General features: G+C 39.4%; 1 protein-coding gene across 1 annotated transcript in view; it reads right to left on the reverse strand.

The window, feature by feature from the left end:
* Window positions 1–3,725: 3,725 nt before the first annotated feature.
* LOC125373069 (mucin-3A-like) overlaps window positions 3,726–25,994 on the reverse strand; it is a 71,648-nt gene continuing 49,379 nt past the window's right edge. Inside the window, exons 12-26 of the mRNA XM_048383903.1 lie at window positions 25,485–25,772; window positions 22,269–22,562; window positions 20,325–20,509; window positions 19,860–20,055; window positions 17,985–18,155; window positions 12,448–12,579; window positions 12,008–12,147; window positions 11,337–11,453; window positions 11,027–11,093; window positions 10,568–10,729; window positions 10,162–10,287; window positions 9,081–9,180; window positions 8,868–8,935; window positions 8,658–8,751; window positions 3,726–5,557 (exon numbers count right to left, since the gene is read on the reverse strand). Coding sequence (XP_048239860.1) covers window positions 5,296–5,557; window positions 8,658–8,751; window positions 8,868–8,935; window positions 9,081–9,180; window positions 10,162–10,287; window positions 10,568–10,729; window positions 11,027–11,093; window positions 11,337–11,453; window positions 12,008–12,147; window positions 12,448–12,579; window positions 17,985–18,155; window positions 19,860–20,055; window positions 20,325–20,509; window positions 22,269–22,562; window positions 25,485–25,772 — 2,402 coding nt within the window. The 3' untranslated portion in view covers window positions 3,726–5,295. The remainder of the gene's footprint in view (window positions 5,558–8,657; window positions 8,752–8,867; window positions 8,936–9,080; window positions 9,181–10,161; window positions 10,288–10,567; window positions 10,730–11,026; window positions 11,094–11,336; window positions 11,454–12,007; window positions 12,148–12,447; window positions 12,580–17,984; window positions 18,156–19,859; window positions 20,056–20,324; window positions 20,510–22,268; window positions 22,563–25,484; window positions 25,773–25,994) is intronic.

Below are 25,994 nucleotides of genomic sequence, written 5' to 3' on the forward strand. Positions count from 1 at the left end.
ATGGGACCGAGGCCTTCATGCAAGTAAACGTCTTTTTCTTCGTCTTCTTCTCCTTCGTCTTCTGTCAATTGTATATATTTGTAAAAAAGGACCCACGAAATGTCTTTGATGAATATGTTTTGTAAAACATTTGAAATTTGTTCAGGATATTACAATATCATTAACTTGTTCTCATCAATAATTTCTTCACTTTTATTATATGTGTATCTCATCTGTGCCCTATATAAACATACGAACAGCTTGAACTGTTGTCAAAAGTTTTTAAGTACTATGCCTGTTTGTCTATCATCCGGTTCAAAACAAGATTTGTGATCTGGTTTATTTGTAGTAAACCAGTGGAAAGTATGCATCCCATGGATCCGCCCTCTTCTGCCCAACTGGGGCGGTCGGGTAGCCTAGTGAATGCGTTCGCTCGTCATGCCGAAGACCCGGGTTGGATTCCCGACATGGGAACAATGTGTGAAGCCAAATTCTGGTATCCCCCGCCGTGATATTGCTGGAATATTGCTAAAAGGGGCGTCACTGACTCACAGTTATGATAGAGAAATGTACATAACTTGTAAAATGTATTTTTCACGAATACTGATGTAAGGGAGGGGACTCTGGTATCCACTCTAAGTACACAAAATGACACACAATGTGCACAGGCTGTAGACATAGACCATGACCACAAGGTCATTCAAACTCAGTAACTGTCATACTAACATTATCCTCGGATAATATGGGTCTGATTACAAATGAGTACTAGTAATTAGAATAAAAAAGGTTGCTTTTCATTGACAATAACCATATTTAGTAGAAATTGCTTTAAGCGTCCTGCTAAACTGCCAGAATATTTGGTTAAGGGGCACCCGGTGACTATAACGCTTGTTCCTTTACAATAACTTATGGCTTTAAATTGTTTCAATCATTATTTGCCTGACGTAATGACCAGAGAGGGCCACGTTTGACAAAATGCTTTTTAATACTTTACTTTCAAGATTCGCCAGTAACTAAACCCCACTTATCCGGATGGTACACCTCCGAGTGAGATGCAACGTGATATCATCCTTCAGACGCCAGGGTGTCCAGACTAACTGCACTTCTCGTGAACATGTCTTCAGTGTTGACCAAGGAAACATTCCCCTCGATAACTATCTTATTTCGAATAAACCTGCTTACAGAACAATATACTCAAGGTACTGATAATTGTTGTTTAACAAATCAAATGATGAATCCAACGGCTATGTCAAATATCTTATTAATAACATCAAATAATGAGATGTATGATTACGTCTAAATGCATACGGAGATTAATACTAACGAGATCTGTGTGTTGTGTACCATGATTAGGTACTCTCTCTTGCGTCACATTGACAAAATGACGGCCTCCAGGCGTTCGATCACGTATGACTTTCCCATAAACAAATGATATTTTCGGAAAGTATCTCAGAGAGAGGAATGTATGGTCTGGAAGGTAGTTTAAGGTACCGACGTTTACTACAATATCTGAACTCAACTCGAAAGGGTGCAAGGAAATCAAGGGATTCCCGTGCACCCTTTCGAATTGAGTTGATTTGTTTAACTGTGTCATATGGCCCTGTGACGCAGGGGTAGCATTATGCAGATGGCTGTTTCAATGAATGCTCGTTCCACCCGTGGCGAACAGGTCTGGTTGTTGATGAAATATAGTGATAGCTAAATAGACAGATGCTATTGCATGTTGTTATAAATACAATTTTCCCTAAACTGAACACATTGATAACATGAGAATAACATTGACCTTTGCGACTGTTTTTTATCTCATTAAGGACAAAGATACATGTGTATCTCGGGACGACCTCTCAAGTTAAGGAACGTGGTGAGTTATATAAAGGCGTGCTCATCGAATGAATCTGGAGGTCACGACTTGATATATGGAGATTGGGATCTTATGGCTAAAATACATTCAATTTCTCAATGCAGGTTTTACTTATTTCATGTTTATAACAGGAACTGTCAATTGCCTGCCTTTCATGAATTTAATCTATGTAATCACGCACACTAAATAGATACATGAGAACATATATTTTTGTATGGGACAAAATGATTACAATTAATTTTGTATACAAGCTTAATTTTGTAATTTGTATATCATCAAATGATTATCTGAATGCCGTCCAACAAATATGCATTTAATCACTCTATGGGCTGTTTTAGAGATTAATTTTCAAACAACTGCGGCCATTGTGGGGCGCTGGGGTAGCTTAGTGGTTAAAGCGTTAAAGACCCGGGCTCGTTTTGTACAATGTTTGAGGTCGATCTTGCGTCCCTCGCGAGGACATGGGGAGGGGGGACTAAAAAACAGCATAAACTCACTCACTTCTCAGTTGCCACTCACTATTCCGTGTGATAAGTTCCGTCTCGGGAAAAGTGTTGCTCTTTTACATCCCTACTGTTTTCTATGTATAGACAGCTCAAATGAACTGTAGCAACATGAATGTCAGCAGACTACCACAATCAAGCAGTTTTCAACATTTATATGTGATGTATCTCCATTGTGATTGATTGTTGCTTTGACAGATAATTTCGGTTGTAAATGTAAGTCAGATAACTTCATTAACGGGTCTCCAACAGCTGTAGGTCTTCGAGCCGCAGGTGGGTAGCATAGTGGGAAAAGCGTTTGCTCGTTATGACAATGGGACATATTCGACTACAACATGAGTTCATCTGAACCTCATATCTATTGTCACCCACTTTGAAATATTCGTACTAATGCAAAAGTAGGACATTCCAGTGAACCCCTGTTAATCTGGACAGCATTGTCCCAGTGCATCGTTCCAATTGACAATTGTCCGGATAAACAGATTTTTGGTAAATATCAATATCAAATTCTATGTAGATGATCCATTTATCGTCCGGAATGTTCGGTCCAACCGATCGCGAACTTTACACAGTTAGTCAAAGTTGGGTTGTGGTAAAATGCAATGATAGTCCATGTGGACGGAAGGTTTGATGTGTCTAAGAATGACACTATGTTGGTTTCTTTCTCTGCTCAACCCTAAACATCCCCAGTGTTACTCAATCCGGCCGTCATTATCCTACCATACATGACCCTGCGAATACTATAAGATTGCTTACCCTGCATGCAACCTATCCACCGTGTATTATATATAGTCATATCTTCGCATGTGAGCTCAATTAGTGAGTAAAAGTAAAATAAATAACGCAGATTTCCATAAATGAAACCACAATTAGCGGATTCTCACATGTCACTACTGGTCGCAAATATCCACCGAGATTTAACGGATTCTGGCATGAGGCGAGGCGTTCTACCAGTTCTAATACAGATACAATATAGCTGACTACTGACCAAGTCTTGCCATTGGGCTCCAGTCATAGATTCGCTTTGTCCAGACTCGATAAGCCAGCCAGTCCTGGTATAGTTGTAGTTGTGGTGTCTGCGACTAACACCTATGTTAGAAATGACACACTTCAGATGTGTACCGATAATGTGCCAAGCACCTCGTTTTTCTTGTCGACAATGCAAGAATGTTCTGATGGTGTTACAATCCACGTCAAAACGAAAGGTCCCAGCTTCCCGCATCCGAATACCAAGGGTATTTTTAAATGCATGTAGATATTGTATATCTGCATACAACCTAAACAGGATTATATGTATGGCACGGTGTGACGTTCCTTAGCAATGTCAATTTCAAATGTTTCGGACACATCATTATCACAGTAAATAAAGATTCATGTCTGTGTTACTTCGCTGGCAATGTGAATGACATATATTAGGTCATTGTCACATCAACACATTTATTACATTCCAAAAAAACAGGCGTAATACATTGACAAAAGATACAACATCAGATTTTCCCAACAGATGTTGTGTTTAACCAAGTATAATATTGACTTAAACTTCATGCTGAAATACAATTTTGACGCTGGAGATGAAGAATTGATTCGATTAAATGCCAATTATCTTGCGACCTGAACTAAATCCTAAGTACCAGTACTCAATACAATTTTACTTGCCTTGTCTGTACATTGAATACACAACCCTTTAAGAAAGTGGTGAAATGTAACAAATAGTATATTTGGGATTACATTTTCTTAGTAAAATACAAATTCTAGGACTTTCGGGGATCCGGGTCTCGAACCCCCACTCTCAGAGTAATGGCCAGCACACAAAGTCAGCGATCTCACCCACTTCAGCACTGAAGTCCGACAACTTGTCTAGTCTAGTCTAGAACACGAAACTTGGCGTACCCCTGACTGGGTCAGAACGCTGACACTAATTGACTATACAGTTTTTGAAAAAAATATTGAAAATCATATTTAAACAAAAAAAGTGAAATGTGAACATAAAATACCATAATATAGATTATATATGCGTGTGTATAATGGCCACATAGCCAGTTCTGTTACCAACCTGTACATGTACTAGAAATAAAAAAAAGACCAGTGAAATCGCCTCATCTGTTTCATATTTAGGTCTATGCATAAAGATCCAGAGTGACAAAAAAATATCCACAAGGCCGTATGACAATCCTGATTACTTTCAAACAGGCAACTTTTGAGACATCCGTGACAAAAATGATGTGTCCAATTCCCTGTTTTGACTTGTACCATATGTGCATGTGTTTTTAGGTGAACACTTGACTTGCCTGTGCAAGTGTATGTGACGGGAGGCATCTTTTCACGAACACCTGGTATCATCACTATTTGAGAGTGATTCATCAACACATGCTTATGACAGTCGAAATCGGACAAAGGCATCTGCTTTACGCAGAGATTCTTCAGGATTATTGAAATGGTTTTGATTGAAATGATTTGCGACAACAGCACACAGTGTATATTTTGCACATAATCAATGTCATATACTTATATTGTATACTGAACCGCAAAAGAAACGTCACCATGGATATGAGAAACCTTATTTGTCCAAACAATGTAAACATACTTTGAGACATATTAAAGAGATGAAACTTGGCAAAACTGATCATCAAGGTTGAAATTAAAGTGTCAAATGTTCTGAAAGTGAGGTGTATATTTTGTACATAATCCATGTCAAATTGAAATGCATTGAAATGATCGGACAACATGATCGAAAGGTAAAAACGTCAATCAGAGATGGAAAAGCAATGGTACAGCAAAGCCTGTGTCTACTGTGTGTATCAGCCATAACACCGGTTACGCACATTAATATATATTCATGCACCAGGGTACATACTAATCACAAACTAAACAGCAATTGTATTGCTTCTAAGCTTACATTTTGCATTGCAGAAAACATGTGAGTTATTAAATTTACTACTGCTACTTGTAGTTTTATTTAAACCTGGTTTCAGTAGTTATCCTTCCGTAATCATGACCATCTACATTCTGGTAAGTTGCAAGCTGGTCGTACGTATTATCTGTGTCGCGAGAGTACTGTCCAGGCACATAGTTCACATAACCCTCATTACTGCGACTGCTGTCGACAGTCACCATCTGAGCAACAGGAATCTCTTCATATATCTCATTTTGGTCTGCGTGAAACTTTGCGATCACTTGATCTCTGTTCTTCTTAGGCCTTTCCCTTTGAGCTTTTCTATAAGAAATGAGAATTATTTTAGGCAAACACATGACTAACGAAGAGTTGGTGCACTGTTTAATATGTTCAGTTACTGAGGACATTGTGTTTCATTGTGTGTTACAATCATGTTTATTTCAGTCAAATGTTTATATGTGCTGTGGCTTCGTGGTGGAGAGTTAAGACCAGTTCTGAAGCTGAAAGTCGAATGTGTCTCTAGGACGGGCGATGAATTACAGCAGGTGGCAATCTTTACTTAAGGATTAACTGTGTGAGTTTTTCGGTTCTTTGAGGTATGAATAGAAAAACCGATGTGCAAACTGTATGCATCCGCGTAGTGGATAGCTTACAAACATTTGCAAATAATACATGGAGATAATAAATAGCATAGTAAAATGATAATATACTGAACAGCATTGAAAACGCACCAGCAATAAATCTTGAAATATTACAAGAACAACTTGAGCAATGATCGATTTCAATTAGAACAGACATAGACGGATTATTAAGAAAGACGACAAAGGAAACAGGAATACCACACAGTAATTACATTTACGTCATCAGTGTGAGGAAAACACATAGGGTTAAAATGAAAAGTCAATATCTGGTATGTCCGCCATTGGCAGCAACATAGGCCATGCAACGTCTTTTCATTGATCGAATAAGTCTGCGAATAGTGTTCTGTGGGATAGCATTCCACTCTTGACGTAGTGTATCTTCAAGTTCTCTCAGGTTCCGTACTTGCGGACGACGTGAGAGGCGTTGACCTAGGTATTCCCATAGATGTTCAATTAGCGATAGATGGGTGACAGGGCTAGCCATGGAAGCAGAGGCACATTATTGTTCGCTGGGTACTGTGTTGAAACACGTGCCGTGTGCGCTCTTGCATTATCTTGCTGAAAGGTGTGCATATCCTGGTGCTGATGAAAGAATAAGTGACGTGATTTGCCAATGTGTTATTCCTGTAGTAAAGGGCATTAACTCTTCCACGACAAACATGGAGCTCTGTTCGATGGTTATGACTGATGCCGCCCCACACCATGACACTCCCTCCCCTCCATCGATCTGTCTGTACAACGCAGGCATTGTGGTAACGTTCTCTACGTCGACGCCACACTCGCAGTCGACCGTCAGCATTCCGTAAATGAAAACGGGACTCATCAGAGAACAGCACACCATGCCACTGCCGCAATCTCCAATGACGATGCTTTTCGGCCCAACGCAGACGTTCATTTCGATGTCGATCAGTGAGTATTGGTCAAAAATATGGACGTCGAGCACGTAGCCCAGCTGAGCGGAGACGTCGATGTACGGTGTCGGCGCTTATCAAACCCCGTCGTCCTTGTACGGTTGCTGCAGTCCTGGTAGCCGGAAGTGTACGATCACGAAGATGCCGACGAACAATATGGCGATCCTGACGTGGTGTAGTTACACGACGTTGACCCGGACGTGGTCGATCTCTGGTGGTTCCTGTCTGTTGGTATCTGCTCAGTAGCCTGAGGACTTTTGAATGATGGCATTGAAAACGTTGTGCAACGACTCTACTTGACGTACCAACTTGAAGCATGCCCAAGGCACGTTCCATTTCCTCTGCTGTTAATCTTGGCATTTCTTGTGTTAGTACCCTTGAGGTCTGCATCAACAAGTGATGTGGCTTTTAAAAGTCTGTATTTTATAGCCCTATTCTGCATGCTTCCCGTGAAACAAAACACGTTTTCCATGTAGCGCACGCAATTTGTTGCTTTTTGGCGTTGTCGCTCACAAAACATTTTGGAATGTGTTTTGACGAGCTGGTCTTCTTCATGCTTCGTCCAGAACGTCGTATATTACTCATTCAATTATATATTTTCATATTACATAAGCCCGGATAAAAATACATCCATTTTCATGGTGGTGCGTTTTCAATGCTGTTCAGTATCTAGCCTTTCACAGTCACATTTACGAATAAATATTTACTTTGTCAAAACAGGATCAGGCTTTAATCTAAGTTCTGGCGGCCTATTCATGAAGCTTTCTTAGCGCCAAGATTGGCGTAAATGAGTCGTGTAGCGAGAAACGTCAACTCTCGAAGTTTTTCTAAGTTAACGAAAAATATTAAGATAGGGAACGGAACTGAAACAACATACTTTTTTCATTTCATTCGGTTGTAACACTAGAAGCGTATGTGCATGCTATCGGAATGGCCGTGATCTTTTCTTGTAAATGGCAGTCGGTCAGTTTCAACACGGGAAATTTCTTGAATTTTTGTTTTAATTTAAGATGCTCAAAAGATAGGCACAAATGACCTGATTCTATCTTAAATTCTTAAATAGAATCAGTATCGATACAAATATTGAATCAACTGGCATAGCAAAGGCTTTCGCTTGTACTTATGATTGTTAATAGACCCGGGACAGCAAAGTTGTATCACGCTTCAGTGAGACAGAACCAGCTGAACAATTCACAGTGTAGCAATTAGACTATCTGTAGTTTGAGTTGAATATTGTTTACACATATTTCGGTTGCAGGTGTTTTTATAGGGAATGAAAAGAACATCGAGATCCCGTATAAATCGCAACAATACATCATATAGCTTCGAGGTCGCTAATGGAACGCCCCCAAAAAAGCAAAATTGGTGTTGCGATGTGTCGCATTGCTACTTATTTACGCATTTTGTTGTATTCACACTTTCGTTTTCCTTTGGCATCATCATTTCGAATTGTATATGTTGATCTTCAATAAAATATCTAACTATAAAAGACAATAGCTTTACGTAAGTACTACATTGATCAATTGTACATAACAATAACATGAGACTCCATCCTTAATCATAACATCAACATTTATATTCAATAGTTGTTTATGTGATTATCAAACGTCTTAGATAACATTTAAGATGTAGGGAATTCCCTGAATGACCGATGACGTCATTTTGAAACACCAAATTTAATTTACCGGCATTACAACAGTGCTCCCTGTCTCAGCTAATATTTTTGTGATATGTAAGGTATTGTTGCGAAAGGTTTAAGACAGCTTGAAGAATAGCTCATATGGCAGTCGTAATATTTGTCTAAGTCGATGTCTTAGCTGAGTCAGCTTCATGATTAGGCCGCCTGCTTTAGAAACAAATCACACTTACTTTCGTCGCAGAATGATAAAGATGCCTATTACAACGAGTATGACAATTACCGCAGCAACTACACCTCCGACCACAGCAGCAACAGGTACTGGTGCTGAAACACACATGTCATTTGGAGAAACATCAAACCGATAAAACAAAATACAATAGTCACTTCAAGTATAGATATGTTCATCATGGAGTAAACGTTTAGTACAAATTGGTGTTTACCTGATGTTGATATTTCTATTCTGTTGCTTGTGGTGCATCCATAATTAGTGCAAGAAAATGCATACACACTGAAACGAAAAAGATCCTTGCAACATAGTTTATGTAAAAAGAATGTCTGGAAACACAGAACATGTCCGTATTGAATTTTAAACTTCTTTAAACCACTTCATGAAATATATATTTTGTGACTATTCAAGATGGTCGGTAACTTACATAAAAGTTTCTCCTGTGGGGAGTTTTCCATTACAAAAGAGATTCTTCGTGTTTCCACTGCAATCCTCATTTCCGAGAGTGAAAAGTAAACTTGATTTTCCTGTAAATACAAAACAAAATACAGGAATGACAACACCGAGTGTGAGTTGAATTTTGATGTAAAAGCTCCGGAAGCTTTACCAGAGTATTGTGTCAGCTGGTATGTGACACAAGATACTCGAATAAAGAATCCGAGTCCTGCAGGAGAAGAAACTATGTTTCCGTTTACATAGTTATACTAGAGATACAGAGATATTAAACCATGTGTGGAACGTAAACTCATTAATACATTTTGGTAATGGTTTCCAGGCACATTTAAACATCAAGCATGACCTCTTCGAAATGCATTTAGAAGGGATACACATAAGGAAGAGAATATATATTGGTGTCAACTTCTATATTATGAGGAACACAACGTTTTGGAATAAATGCTTACTCCTTCATCGGGTGAATGAATGCAATGAGACAGAGAGCATATAAAATTTATATGTATAGGTAAGGACAACAAAATAATAAGATAACAAAAGGTGGAAAATGACAAAGGGTAGAAACTAACAAGGGAAGCTAACAGCTGATTGGCGCTGATAAGTGATTAGCAACAGACAACGGAAGCCAAAACTTTGCAGTAATTAGCGCTGAAGGTATGGAAGCCAGTTGCCATCTCCAAATATTGTGGGCCCTGATTTCATAAAATTTCATAAAACTATTATCAGCACTAAGCCAATCTAAAACGATTTGATATCAATACTCAGCTTACAACAACTGCTTTCTAAATTACGGCTCATTTGCAGCCATGTCTATTCAGTAAAAATAAAGTCTTAATGCTATTGTCAAGTTTGTCTTGATTCTACAGTATATAAATATATACAAAAATACAATACTACAGCGGATATGTCGCTTTACGTTTTAAACCGTGTTTTTTTCTGCAGCCCGTTCAAAAGACTACATATGGGCCAGTGTGAGGTTAACTCAATGCTATCCTTCCTTAACTGTTGACCTGATTATGAGTGTCTTCAAGGCTTTCCATATCATCAATACGTACCACTAAGTCCATCAAGCCAGTTATCTCTTGTTGCTCTGTAGGGAATACCAAAATCCTGGGCATTGGCTGCATTCCAGTTGGCCATATTGTCATAATCCACTGCAGAAGTAGTCTGACGAAGATTTCCTGTATATTGATATGCAAAATGTATATGGTATAATGAAATGTCGACCAAACTTTAAAATCTATGTTCATGGACGTTGGACATAATGACTGAGGCCATTTCGATTGAATTTTATTTCTGCGTTAACTCTTTTTTGCAAAATATGTAACCACAAAATATTAAGCTTTTTTCCACTTTGTGAGTCAGGTACATCTAGTAATCGAACGTTCACCTGTGCATTTGCGCATAGTTCACAAAAATATGTCAAAACAGTCAAATTTTGAGACGACCGCCAAAACTTACTGTCTTGCCCACTGTAGTCTTTTCGACACACAATGAGCCCCGTCTTGTTTACTTGGCCATTTGTGCGATCCTGAAGACAGCGGGGACAAATGAGCAATGGTGGCGTCTCCGATTGCTCCGTTCCCTTTTTCACGGAGTTGATAATTTCCGTCTGTATTGGGGCTAAGAAATTGCGAGGAAACAATTAAAGGATGAATGCATGCACCTTCTTTATTAAATGTACGTATAGATGAACATGTATAACCAAACAAAGATAATATATACATGTCTGTCAGATTACGTGTTTTCATGATTATTTTGATTTTTCATCATAAATGCATCTAATGCAGTACATTTATAAAAGTGGTAAATATAAAGATACATATATTGTAAATTGAAATTCTATCGTTTTGCTTTCAACATTCTTCCCAAAAGCATAAACAAGTAAGATTTGGTATTCATTAAAATATTGAAACATACGTCCGCCTTGTATGTAGATACTTGTTTTTACCACAGCACCAACGAAGCCCCTGTTGTAGAGGCGAACCTAAACATAATTAACCTACGATGATATAATCATGAACGGGAGAGGAGTATTGAGATGATTCTTATTATTTGTATGATGAATACATATGTGTGTGAGTGTGACACCAGAAGTGTAAGGGGTGGGAAAGACTAGTAATAGCAGGTCACTTAATGTGCACACATATTGTTTGACCTGAAACTATCCTCTATCAATGGAACTAAAGGAAAAAACCATTCGCCTTCTTGTCCTACATACATGACCCACCTGGAACTCGTACATGAATTCTGTAGTGACTGTAACAGTCTCGTCCCACATGCAGTCATTTCCTACGGCTGAGAAGTTAATGTTCTTCCGTACAGGTTCCACATATACTGTCGGCTGCTGGAAAGAAAATACTCAGTTCAAATTGATCCTGCAATTGCTTTGTGTTGAGGTTTTCAATGAAGCCAACTTTACTCTAGGAGGTACATGTAAGCCCTATTACCCAGTAACACATGGACTGAGATACTATGCAGTAACATATCAACAGAGATATTTTTGTTTGTGTTGTTTGTTTGTTGTTGAACACCGCACTCTACAATATTCCAGCTATATAACGGCGGTCTGTAATTAATTGAGTGGACCAGACAATCCGGTGATTGATATCATGGGCATCGATCCACGCAACTGAGAAACGATGACATTCAACAACCAAGTCAGCGAGTCTAACCACCCGATCCTTTTCTATCCCGCATGTAAAAGTTCCTGTAAGCCCACCGTGACGCACAAGTACAAAAATGCACGTTCTGGTTTCTCGTGAATGAAACTAGAGTTGAGTGGGGGGGGGGGGGGGGGGGGGGGGGGGGGGGGGGGGGGGGTTAGCCTAGTGGTTAAAGCATTCAACATTCGGTTCACAACACAACACTACCAGTGTCTTTCATTCACATTCATCTTACGGTTGTAAAGAAATTCAGGTTGGCGTTGACAATTTCTCCATTTCGTCCATCCTTCTGTTTGGGACACTTCCACGACACTCGAACCCTGTTAAATTCATTATGAAGATTTGTGATCCGGAAGTTAGTCGCAGCAGTCGGTTCTGGAGAAATCAATCACATTTTTAATATACTGACACAAATTCAACTTTCGATTATCAGTTTGAGAAAAAACTCAAATAAAGTCGGCATTGTTGCAATGAAGTTGTAAAATAATACGAGTATAAACTGAACTTGATGACAAGATAACCACTGTGCAAGTTCTTATTTGTGTCAGAGTGACATCAGAATCTTGAAGTCTTGTATGTGGCTTGTGTCTACAATGTTCTCATTCATCATGTTTTAGGTGATCACATATATTGTTTCCACAGTGAGACCCCTTTTAGTCACCCTGATTATAGTACCTGATTCCATCGTTCTCTCAGGTCTGCTGCTGACAATCGCCGAAGCACCAATGGATGTCAAGGCTACAATATCAAACTTGTAGAACCAGTAGCTGGAAGGAGAGCCAATGGTATACGTCTTAGTTTTCCAATCTGAAATAAAAAGTTCCCAACAGCTTTGAGGGAAATATTAAAACACAATATCATGTCTAGTTGTGTTAAATGTTACTCAGGAATCATTCAGATGACAATGACGAAGATAGTTGTGCGCCAAACCGACCACACTCGTCATCCGCGAAATTGGTAAAACCAATATTGGTGTTGAAGGTTAGAAAATAAAAAAATAAATTCAACCTACAAACATTCAAAATGCCGACTATTTCCAAGATTGCTTCCAAGAATCATCGCTCTCTGCAACACGTGGCATTGTGTTTGGGGTTATCACCTTGTATTTACATCCTCAACGTGAGCAAATTGTGTGGGCGTCAGTGCACTAGTGTATATCTGCCTGACGCTCCATATATCCGCCAGGTAGGTATCATTCACACGAATATGCATTTAGTATATCGTCTAGAACCCTGCTGAACATATACGCATCCCTCCTCATAATCTAACAGCATGTTTTGCAGATCACTTGCGACTGTTCTGCACAAACCTAAATGTATTTCATGGTTCACAAAACACTTCTCTCTATTAAAACCTTATACCATGTTAATTTGTCAACTTTATAAAATGAACCAGAGGAATTTACACAGTGGCGTTTGTTTGGGAAGGGAGCTAACTCTTAGAATAAGAACATTTGAAGCAGTCAAACTCTTCCCAAATAAGGTGAAGTTCAGGAAGTGAACAAGGCTTTTGATAGCCTGTGTAAGTGAGATGGTTCTGTATGAAATTATTATGAAATCACTCATCGCTTTGAAAAGCATTACTGTATAACAGGTTTAGTTTAGAATATGTAACTTTGAAACACAGAAAATGTGAATTATCTGTATTTGTTTTGCCTGATGTTGTAATTTACCAAGGCAGTTAACAACTTGGTCATCTTACTTGATAAGACATTCGTACAAATTGTAAATATAGCTCTCATTAAGCATCCTGCAAAGAAGAATAGTATTACAAGTGTTGCTGACAGATTGGCTTGCCCTCATTTCGCCTACACCTTATTTCGCCTACAATAATTCAAATGCTTACTTGCCTCATCCCTATTATATGAATGGGCATTGTCCATCTCAGGCTGTTAACTAATCCAATCTGTAATCTAATCCAAGCGGCATAGAGGTTCAAAGTGAAGTTTTTACAACCTATGACAACTTCTCACAACTCTTGTTTGACTTGGTCATTCTGTTAATCCTTACATGTTTTGAATGTGCAAGTAAATCTTGTTTATTAAATAAATCATATTTAATAAATAAGGTGTAAAGAAGCCTATCATCGCTTCTCACATTGTTTGTAATTGTTACAAATTGGTTAATTCTTAGTATTGGTTTAATTAAAGGAAATTAGATGTCTGCTCAATTGTTGAACTGTTATTGTTGTTATTATTGCATTGGTATATATGTACCTGACCTATCAGCTTCCAAAACCTAACAACTAAATGCAGTAAAGACCTAAACACCCTAAGATGCCTAACTGGCTCTAACTGGGGAGCCTCCAAAGACACCCTCCTCTCTCTCTAATTAGATCAAAACTAGACTACGGCTGCGCCATATACAACACCCTAAACAACTCTCTGTCTAAAAAACTTGACTCAATACAATATCAGGCTCTCAAACGAATTACACGCACCCAACATGGCACCTCCTACACCTCACTTCAGGCCTTAACAGGAGAAATGCCACTAAGTCTACGCAGGGAACAGCTGAGCTTAAATTTCTGGGCCGCGTCCCAATCAAACCCTCTCATCCAAAACTTAATAAACCAAAACATCAGCCCCAAAAACCAAGCTCTAGCTCGTAAACACCCCTTACTTACCCCAATATCCCAAAGAATAACAAACTACCTAAATGAACACCAAATTAAAAATCTTAAACGAAACTGCAAACAATCAAATATCTTCACCCCTAAACTTAAAATACCCAAAATAGACACAACACTAGCTAGCCAAATAAAAAAAAAACCGACCCAAACATAGCTAAAACTACCACACTAGCATACATACACGAAAATTGGCCAAATTGGTGTCACATTTACACGGACGGATCCTCAGATTCCGACCTCCAAACACACAGGTTTCGGAGTCCATACCACACAACCAACTAAAACCACACAATCCTTCCGACTCCCAAACAACCAATCAATATTCACGGCAGAACTAATGGGCATGGCCTCAGCCCTCGATAATCAAGAATCCAAAAACCACCAAAAAAAATCCTAATACTCACCGACTCCCTAAGTGGACTGCAAGCCCTCCAAAACAAATATACCAAAAACCGACCTAAATTAATAAATCAAATACTTAAAAGCTCCAACGACCTAACTAAGGCAGGCAAACAAATAACCTTCTTGTGGATACCCGCCCACGTAGGAATATACGGTAATGAAAACGCCGATAAAGCAGTTAAACTATCCCTCAAAATCCCAGAAATAAGCTTAAACTTACCCATCTCAAAATCAGAAATTAAAAGTGTAAGCAAGCAAAAAATCACAAAAAATGGCATAACCGATATCTAAACTCAAATAGCCAAATCAAAAAAGTGCTCAGCAAACCACTAACCAAACCAAACATTCTCCATCCATCAAAAAAACTCGACAGAGTAATCACTAAACTCCAAACAGGACACACCAACCTAAATAACCACCTAAAAAAAATAAAAAAACACACTACAGGTAACTGCCCACATTGCAAACAACCAGAAACCCCAGAACACGCACTCATCCACTGCACACACTACCTAACACATCGAACCGCATTACAAACCACCCTCAATCTAAACAAGGCTCTCACTCTAGAAGCAATACTAAACCCACAAAATAAACTAGAAAACTTCAAGGCCTTAGGCGTATTCTTAATAAAAACGGAACTAATAAAACGCATCTAAAAACACAATAACCTACCAAATCAAAATCACATAAACAAACAAACATCCACCATACCCAGCTCCCTTAGTTCTCCTCCCCAACCCCATCGGCATCTATTCCAAATCTCAAAATTCCCAAATTCTATATAAGCAACCCCTAAACCCCCCTCTTGGGTTGCACAGACCACTTTCGCCCCTTTCGGAAGCACTTTAAATGGCCTGGCCGGGCCCGTGTGCGAAATACGCATCAGTCGGAAAGCGCATGTTAAATCTCCAAAGTAAGTAAGTAAGTAAGCTTACTAGTCCCGTGTGCGAAATACGCATCAGTCGGAAAGCGCACGTTAAATCTCCAAAGTAACTAAGTAAGTAAGCTTACTAGTCAGCATCAAAATGGCAAATCTTCAGAGAGCGGAGTTTGTAACATCACAAAGACGTGGCCAGCAAGTATTTTATGCAGGCTATAGATACAGACTGAATGTCAAGCGTCAAGTTGCTGTTCACTGGAAGTGTGTCCACACAAGTTGCAATGGTAGACGCAGCACTATTGCAGAACACGTCGTGTCTACAACTCCTCACAACCACCCCCCTGTAGAGAATGAAGAACACATCAGAGTCAATGGTCGACTCAAGCAGCGTGTCCAGACCGACATTTCTCCTGTACAGCAGATATACAACGCAGAACTGGATCAACTTGATGAAGAAGTAGCTGCGACTGCCCCTTCTTTTGCAAGTGTTCAAGCTTCCCTGTACAGAAACAGAGCCAAGACTATTCCACAAGTTCCAGAAACCAGAGCAGCAGTCAACTTGGAAGGAACGTGGACACAGACAGAAGATGGAAGAGACTTTCTGTGCATCAATGACGGGGAAGACGACAGACTACTGGTGTTTGGTACCACTGAGATGTTAGAAATCATGAGTGACTCTGACAGTTTGTTTATGGATGGTACTTTTTTTGTTTGTCCTAGCTTGTGACTCCAAGTGTATATTATTCATTGTCTTGTAAATGGTAAAATGTATCCTGTTGCTTTTTCGTTGCTTCCTAACAAGACCAAACAGACATATGTTAGACTATTTAGGTTGTTGAAGGACACAGTAGGAACCAGAACTGGTACTGAACTTTCTCCAGAGGTGTTTCAGACTGATTACGAGTCAGCAGTCATAAGTGCCATTGCAGAGGTTTTTCCTGATAGTTATGTGAGGGGTTGTCTGTTTCACTATTCACAAGCTTTGTGGCGTCAGGTAGTTGAGAGAGGTCTTGTACGAGAATACACGAACAATCCAGCAATTCAGTCCCATGTTCGACGTGCCGCAGCCCTGCCACTTCTCCCACTTGACAAGGTACAGAATGCATGGGTTGAGGTGATTGAGCAAGGACCTGATGATCAACAGATTGGTGATTTTAACGACTATGTCACCAGCACATGGGTAGATGACGACGCTAGATTCCCCTGCCATATTTGGAACCAGCACGACAACACCGGTCCCCGATCCAACAACCATCTGGAAGGGTTCCACTGTGGACTGAAAAAGAGAATGCCCCGATCTCACCCTAACATCTATCAGTTCTTGAAGGAGATCAAGAAGATTGAAAGGCAGGCAGACGCTCCAGGAAACAAATTGATCTTGGAGGATCATGCAGACCCCGAGCTCGTGTTGAGAGACAAAGGGACGAAAGAATTGAAAGACACAGCTTCTTAGTGGAAGAAAAACTGTAATGCAATTTCTTGATGCCGTTGGATATGTACTAAAGCTACAGTAATCATGAGTCATTATTATTATTACTGCATAATGTAAATATCAGCTATTAAACAATGTATGAAGCTTCAAGATTGTCTTGTCCGTTTAACCTTCTTTTGGGTCAGTTCATTATTTTAGAGGTAACACAGCACTTGACTTATGTGCAGTCAGCTGTAAATTTGTTTTGATAAGGGTGTAGGCGAAATGAGGACAGGCCGACAGAATGCCGTGGATCCCTCGAAGCCATTGCACTTACAACCTGGTGGAATCCATTGATAACATCAAAAGGGGACTCGTGTATGCTCTCTAGCTGCACGAGTATGACGCAAACAAGCAAGCCTCAATTTGGGATGCGAGCCATAGGCAACTCATAAAAAAATGTTAAACACATACCATATAGATTTAAGGAGTGTATGCACATTTTGATCCGACTGCTTTGCATGTATAATTTTCCATTATGTCAAAATTTATATGCATGATAAAGTTAATATCTTTTTGTTGGCTATCTGTCAAAATACCATGCATGGCGGTATCCTACAACGTATTGACTGGACACAATCAAGTACATACAGACAACATTAGACCCGTAATGCCTCTGGTCACGAAATCGTGTAATCTTCCACTAATTTGTGATATTTATAAAGCGTGACAAAGCACCAATATGACATTTCCCATGCATTGTAAGCAATGGTGAGAGGTAATGTGATCCACCGCATTATACCGTCATCAGCGTATAAGGATTACGATCAAAGACAATTCCCACTTCAGCATTCAACATAAAACTAAAATAGATGACAAACAGACCGTTAAACGATATGTTCTGTAACGGTTCATAACCGTCGCCCTCTTCCTGTTTTTCATACACAGTTAGGTTGTACTCTGTGACACCAGGTCGGGGTTGTGGAGGATCCCATGTCAGAGTTATCTCGCTTGATGACTTGCTCCGTGCCGTGAAGTTTGTAGGTTTACCAGCAGCTGAAATATATCTGTTTTGTATGAGTGGTGAAGAATTTATCTACTTGAGAGAGAGAGCAAAGGAGGCCCGGCCCAATCATTCTTTATTAAGCATATAGAGTCGGAATCTGTACTTCATTCTATACTGCGTACTATATGTCCTTTGTTTTTTCATTATCACATTAATTATTTTTAGTGGTAAACATTGATATGTTCATGCTTTTATCAAAGAGCATTAATCGTTATTTTTTATTGTTTAATGATTATTTGTCTGTTTCTTTGTTTGTTGTTTGACGCGGCTCTCACCAATATTCCAGCTATATGACGGATGTCTGTAAGTAATCGACCAGACAATCCAGTGATTGACACCATGAGCATCGAGCCACGCAATCGGAATACGATGACATGCATCAACCACGTCAGCGAGCTTGACCACCCGATCCCGTTAGACGTCTCTTACGACAAGCACAGTCGCCTTTTACGGCAAGCACGGGCTGCTGAAGACCTATTCTACCCCGGATCTTCATGGGTGATTGTGTAATAAAGGTGCATGATTAACACGGAAAGCCCCAATACAATTGAATGTGTGGGAATTATATGCAAAACACCTCACATTCAGACGGGGGAATAATTGGCCTTCACGAGAGGTGCGGCCTAAAAGAACCAGCAACTATCGCTATTTGGGTCTGATTTTCATCTCCCCTCTTGAATTGCACAGTGCAATTTCAGATTTAGCTTCCTGAAACAAGGGCTCTGTTGGAGGTGACAAACGATAGTAAGCAAACTTATTTCAAAATACATTAGAGAAAAGAGGTTTAACCTATCCTGCTTTATGGCTACAATGTTTGGATTATCAGCAATATGATAAATAATATTTTATTTTAAATAATAAAATGTTAACATGGTGAATGGGTTGCATTCAACACGATGTAAATTCAACTTTTGCAATATATTCAAATTTTGCAATATAATGCAATTGATAATAGCTTAGATGAACAAAATGCACTGAACTGGAATACCCAAGGAAAATATTTCATGTCACTCAACAGTGAGAAATGGATCTTCGGATATTGGTATGGTTTTATGGTTTTGGGTGTGTAAGTTACATAATACGTTGGTGACAAATCGCGACCGGCTTTCACGTAAGTGTTTAAGAGATTTAATTGTACACGTTTATTAAATCTTAGGAAGCTGAATTAACAAAAGCTCAACGTGTGTTTTGGATAGGGAATATAAAAAGGTTGTTTGGACCAGAGAAATGTTTAACCGTTCTGAATGTCAAAGCATTTCGCAATCTAATCACTAGATTGATATCTGTTTTTCTGAGATGTCGGTATGTGTGTTTATGACGCTGTATGGTTGTTATGAACTGTATGTACCAATTGTATAACATGATCATATCTGTTGTCTACATCAGGCAATAACATATGATATGGTTTTAAGTAATAAAAGGCATTCACACTGCCGATATCGTCATTCAATATTTGAAAGTGTTACTCATTGACACCGATGTTCATTTGCATACGGGCCAGAGGCCTTACAATCATAACTAATATTCTGTGCAGTTCAAGTATATAAAATGATGCATGTTTTACAACAACAGACACATTGAAAGTTGCACAGGTAACATTACAACAAACACAGACACACGTACAGTGACATAAACACACATACAGACACACAAACGCACATAATTCATAAGCAAAAAATCAAACTTCGCCTCACCTTCCTCGGGTAGGAGTACATTAACTTGGGATGACATTCCTTGTCCCTCTTGATTGACAGCTACTACATTTATGCTGTAGGATGTATCAGGGTTCAGGCCTGTTATATTGTGCTGTATGAGGTGGGCGTATTTATCTATGTCAGCCTGAGATATCACCACTGTCATGGTTGTTGTACATTCCAGCTGTGGCATGGTCTGTACAAATGTTAAACATGTATGTCATCAGCATCTTGTGAAGACTTCTTATAATGTGGAAACATACCTTGCCTCTGTTGACAAGAATCAAACTGTAAACGCTGCACTCTGCAGATGTTATATATTTGATGGTGTTTTTTCTCAGCAGATGAACGTCTTAGAAATTTAAGTGTTACATTATGACGAGTGGGAGCACAGTGTCTGTTTGCAATGAGTAACGGACTCTTACATAACAGTGAATCTAGTACATATTTTTGACGCTTGTTTACCATATTTCTACTACATTCAGTGCAGTTGACGATGATCTGCTTCACACACTTTGAAGGAGAGCCTGTCCTCACGTCAACAATGTACTCATAGATATCCCCGTTAGGGTTGAGTGGTCTGTGCCATTCCACAGCAATAGAGCGGGAAGTGTTGTCAAACGACGTCAGATTGGTAACTCTTCCGGCAGCTGAAGACATAATCAACTTGTACTTGCTACATAATCAATATAAAGCTAGACTGTTCACGATGAACCGATTTTCATTGCCCCATTACAGTGTTGAGTGCGTAAAGAATGTTGATAACTACATAAAAGTTTATTTTAAGACAAAAAGCGGTGTCATAGAATATAGACTAGTTCTTTTAGATTGTAAAGAGTTTGAGTACACTTTTAACGGAGCATACATGAAATTACTATGCCAATGACATACATTCGTATATATATATATATATATATATATATATATATATATATATATATATATATAATTTTTTAATTTGAAGTTTACACGATATACGGCTTTTCCATTGGACGAGAGGTCGGTCACATGACCGCGAAATTGACGTTCATAAGTGTATGAACGACACAATTTGACGTTCATTCGTTTTTCACGAAACCGTGTTCTTGAAATGACGTAAACACTGACGGACTACTTCCACATTCCTGGGGAAACCCCTGGGAATTCCCTAAAACGAAAACATGCATAAGCGTTCTTTCTGATCATTTAGAACCTTTATTCTTGGTCTCAGCGTTTCAGTATACATTGAGAACTGCGGGGAGCGTGACTGCATGATTGTTCACGAATATCCTCGCTACGGCCCACCCTAATGAACAAACGAAGAAATGCACATCTAAACTATCGTAGTATCGACTCGATCCGTGCCGCAGCGTTAGAAATTGGCACTAGTCCTGTAGTCCTTACCAAACTGCCCAATAGTAAAGGTATCCTAAGGACTAGTAGAAATTTGCCCGTTTTAAGGGTTTTGCTATATGTTATCATCATAAGGACTAGTAGACAAAAACTGTTAGTTTCTAACCCTGGACCGTCTCCAGCAATCCATGTATTTACCTTTGTGTCTGTTTGACGCATCTTTATTCACCTTTCAATGATCGGCCAGTTGATCAGTGATGACTAACACATGTAACCGCCACAGATTCATTACCAACTTCGGAAATCTCTCCCGTCACGTTTATCGTGTCGGCCATTTTGACGTCTTGTACATGATGTAAATGTATTACGACGCTGTCATTGTGACTAACTTACTGAGGTAGTTCTCTACAGACCTTTCTCATCTAATGAGGATATGATTTGAACACATGTGCTGCTTAAGATGTTTCTGAAGAGCAAGTTGTGCATCCATACGCCCATGTCACCTCTCTTTTTGAGGAACTATTTTACTCCGCGATATAGCTGGTTGTTGTATGGCTGTCAGTGTAAACATGTGAAGTCACACGTACTAAATAAAATTGTGTTTAGATCTTGGCCTACATCCTTTGAGGTAAGAAATTGTGATAAAAAAATTATAAGAATTGACTTTCACTTTGTGTGAGTTCATTGGAGTATGAACCTTCATAGAGTGAGGGCCAAACATTGTATGAACGTCGTCGCACAAAGTGAAGGTCAATTCTTAAATATATATATATATATATATATTTTATAACTGATTTGAGGTGAACGATGGATGAATGATTTGTAAATGATGTATGAATTATGATTTTACAAACAGATTATAACATTATAGCATATACATGTACACAGAGTGTTCATGTCAGTTATAGCTGAATAACATATGGTTGAAATGTACAGTTTTGGAAGGTCATCAGAAACAATTCGAAAATTTGTTGGATGTTCCGTTTTAAACGTTACATCATTCATAGATTAAACGTTACAATTCAAAAACTTAAGTGTTTTGCACCAAAAATGTGCAAAAAAAATCAGAATACTTACGTTTTGCTTGTGCCAGTATCACAGTGGTATATGGTGAACTAAGGAGGTTCCCACTCTGTGTTTGTATGGTCAGGTTGTACGACACAGCTGGGACAATACCAGTGAAGACGACAGAGATTAGGTCCTGTCCACTGCCGTGGGGAGGTTCATGTCTTTGGTTATATGTATCTCCATCCAGCCCACTGAGTGTCACAATGTACTTGTCTGCATCCCCATCGGCCTTGGCAAACACAATGGTGATATCTGGAGCTGTCCTGTTGGTTTTGCTGTCCAGGTCCACGATGGAAGCCGGTTCTGAAATGTGGTAGCATGGTGGGAGTGTTCTGGAGATGACTTGGTGTCCCACCAATAACTTGATTGTAAATGGCTGTCGAGACATGGATCTCACAAACAGATTTAGAATTAAGTGATTCTGACCTTGAACATTTACACTTATTATATATCAAATGACAGTTACATCGGAAATAGTGTTTCCCCGATAATATGGCCATATCTATGGTCTAGTCTGAACGTTATCCCCAGAGACTCTAGTCGCTAGCCTCGACCTCAAGTCATATTATAGCCCACACACTACGAATATATAGAGTCTATGTAGTTACCAGTTGATGTCATGTATAACGAACACATTCACATGTACGTGGACATAACAACCTATGCAAGAATGTGAGTTGCATATGTCCCCGGTGGGATGTATGTTATTTTACGAACTAAATGGGTCTGTACACACTGAGGCCGAAGGTGATGCGCTAACCAACTTGTATGAGTTTTTACAAGACGATGATTAACAGTTCAAGTAATGGCAATAATTTTGCCATGTTAATACACAATGCCATTTAGAAGGTGGTCAAATGTAACAAATGGTATATTTGGGAAAACCTTTTCTCAGTAAAGTATAAATTCATCCGGTATTCGAACCAACACTGTCAGAGTGAGGCGCCAAATCGCCAGCACACAAAGTCAGCGATCTACACCCACTCAGCCACTGAGGCCTCCACAGGGAACCCAGAAAGTGTTATCCCAAATATAATAGTTCTTACATTTGACCACATTCTAAATGACATTGCGTATTCACTGCTTTCGTCCATGGGAACCGTGCCAATTTTGACTTGTCAGAGGGGTATACAAAGAACGTGATCTAGACTACCAGATGTCGGAATTTATCAAATCCTGAGAGTGAAAACACTGAATCTTAATTCTGTGCAGGACTTTACTCTTACAGCCACATTAGATTACATATTTACAAACAGCTAATGCTTACAGCCAGGTCAGTTGGTACAATGCCAAGTAACCCATATCATATACGGTTCTCTTTCAGTTCAACATCTTAAGCTTGTTCTATTTCCAGTTCACAGGATGAAGCGGATAATAAGAATTCTGTTCTGTGATTTCGATCGGGATTGGTTTTTGTGAGAGACGAAATACATTGTCGGTCTTGCTTTAAAACATGCATTCTTCTGTTGCATTTTCCTGGAGGTGGTTTCAGAGACATGCATAGGCGCTAGAAGGTTAACAACCGTGTCATCCTACCGGGTACCCATTCACTGCTAGGTGAACACTTCAGGTCACTTGAAAACAGTTACAGATTTTATCATTTCACTCGCCTGCTGTATAGTAGCTGTCTGGGACGTTGGACTGCGCCTTTACTAGAAAGTTGTTGGGACGGGGTATCAAGCAGGTAAACAACAGTTATTTTACATACACTATACTAAATACTTTAAGCGGGTATACCATTTACAACATACATGTATAATCTATAATGGGACATTTACAGCTCTGTATAATATAAACTGCCGATCAAAAGAGATTATTCATTGTTAGATTGTGAATAGATGTAATACCTTGGAAAGAAAACTGAATTTAACAGGTAGAAATCAATTGACCAAACACACCCAACATCTGACTGTTTGAGGTCTGTGCATTTTGCGAAAAATGCAGATTTTTGTGATTATAGCACGATATCAAAATAAAAATGCAGGGTATAAAAAGGATGCAGTTGGTTCCCAATACATCAATGCTAGTAAAGTCATGCCAAGGTTATAAGCAGAGCGGAGAGAGAGGAGTGTTGGGATGTCTATGATTGGGGCTACACAGTTCTATATTGCAAGAACGTTCGGGTTCAGCCGACTGACAATTGTCATACAGCTTCAGCAATTACACCAAACTGGGCACACCTAGCAGCGGACCACGTCTCTACCACACAAGAGGACGTATCAATATTATTGTTGCCCTTGCCGTCACGCTCACCCAAACTCCCACTGACAGAACATATCTGGGATCACACACACACACACACACACACACACACACACACACACACACACACACACACACACAGAGTTATGATTCTTGCTTTGTCAGCACCATTTCCGTGTTCTCTTGGGTTTATGCCAAAGTATGAGGTATCTAAGGCACACGTCATTCCAGGCGTCCCGTCATATTTGGCTCACACTCTGTGATATAACTAAAATATTGTGTTGTATAATAAAACGGCGTTAAAAGCAAATTACACTTATTACACTTATTGTTTCTTCAAAGAAAGTTAGTGACTCTTTCTATAATAATAAATAACTCATAATGTTATACATGGGATAACACTTTCTCCGCTAAGTACAGATTCTAGTACCTGTTTGGTACTAAAAATGCCACAATGCCAAAGTGAGGCACCTAACCTATTCAGCCACCGAGGCTTCCACAAAATGAAAGTCAAACAACTGATAGTAAAGATAACGTACTTTGTGTTCCCCTCTGATGAATGTAAATTAGCACGGCTCCCATGGCCGAAAGTTTTGAACATACAATGCCATTAAGAAAGTGGTCAAATGTAACAAATGTTATATTCTGGAAAACACTTTCTCAGGAAAGTACATAGTAAAGTCCGACAACTGGTAGTTTAGATCACGTACTTTGTGTAGCCATCTGGTACAGAAGTTATAACCCTTGACGAACACCTTTGATGCAAAAACACTTTATCTCACATAACAAGACTGAGATATAGTTCCCCAACTGAGGTGTTGTAGCTGTGAAAAATACTATAGCAAATACATCGTAGCTAAACTTATTGTTGTTAAAAAAGATTTACTAGACACACATAAATGCTTGTTACCTGATCCAAATATTTGTCGAATAAGATAGATGAGGTGAGGTGATCATGCGGTGAGGTGTGATTGTATCCCAACCACAAATGAACAGAAAAACGTCAATGTGAACTATACATACTTGTTCGTTTTGGTACTGCAAGTACAGCGGTCGTCTTTTCATCGCGTCCCTGCAGGTACATGTAGGTGATCTTTGTCTTCACAGACACAGTGTACTGTCTCCCCGGCGTCAGGCCTGTGATGGGCGTGGTCCTGATGTCTCTGTCCACACTGATTGGAGTGATGTCCCCTGGTGTAACATTCACCTCATACCCGGTAATGACGGCGTTAGATGGAGCTGTCCAGGATGCTGTCATGGTGGTTGTGTCCTTTACGTAGGCCGTCACAGAGGCAGGCTTGAGTTTTTCAACTGTGTTGAAATGAACAGAAACAGCACACACTGGTGAAGTCAACTATCTTTCATGAATCGAGATTAATACGTGTGTGTGTATGTGTGTGTGTGTGTGTGTGTGTGTGTGTGTGTGTGTGTGTGTGTGTGTGTGTGTGTGTGTGTGTGTGTGTGTGTGTTTAAAGCACGCCACACATCTATTGTTTTGGACTCCCAATTACATGACACATTATGAATCATTTT

Source organism: Haliotis rufescens, unplaced genomic scaffold, assembly GCF_023055435.1.
Source record: "Haliotis rufescens isolate VD_foot unplaced genomic scaffold, xgHalRufe1.0.p SCAF_5, whole genome shotgun sequence".
Taxonomy (NCBI): Eukaryota; Metazoa; Mollusca; class Gastropoda; order Lepetellida; family Haliotidae; genus Haliotis; species Haliotis rufescens.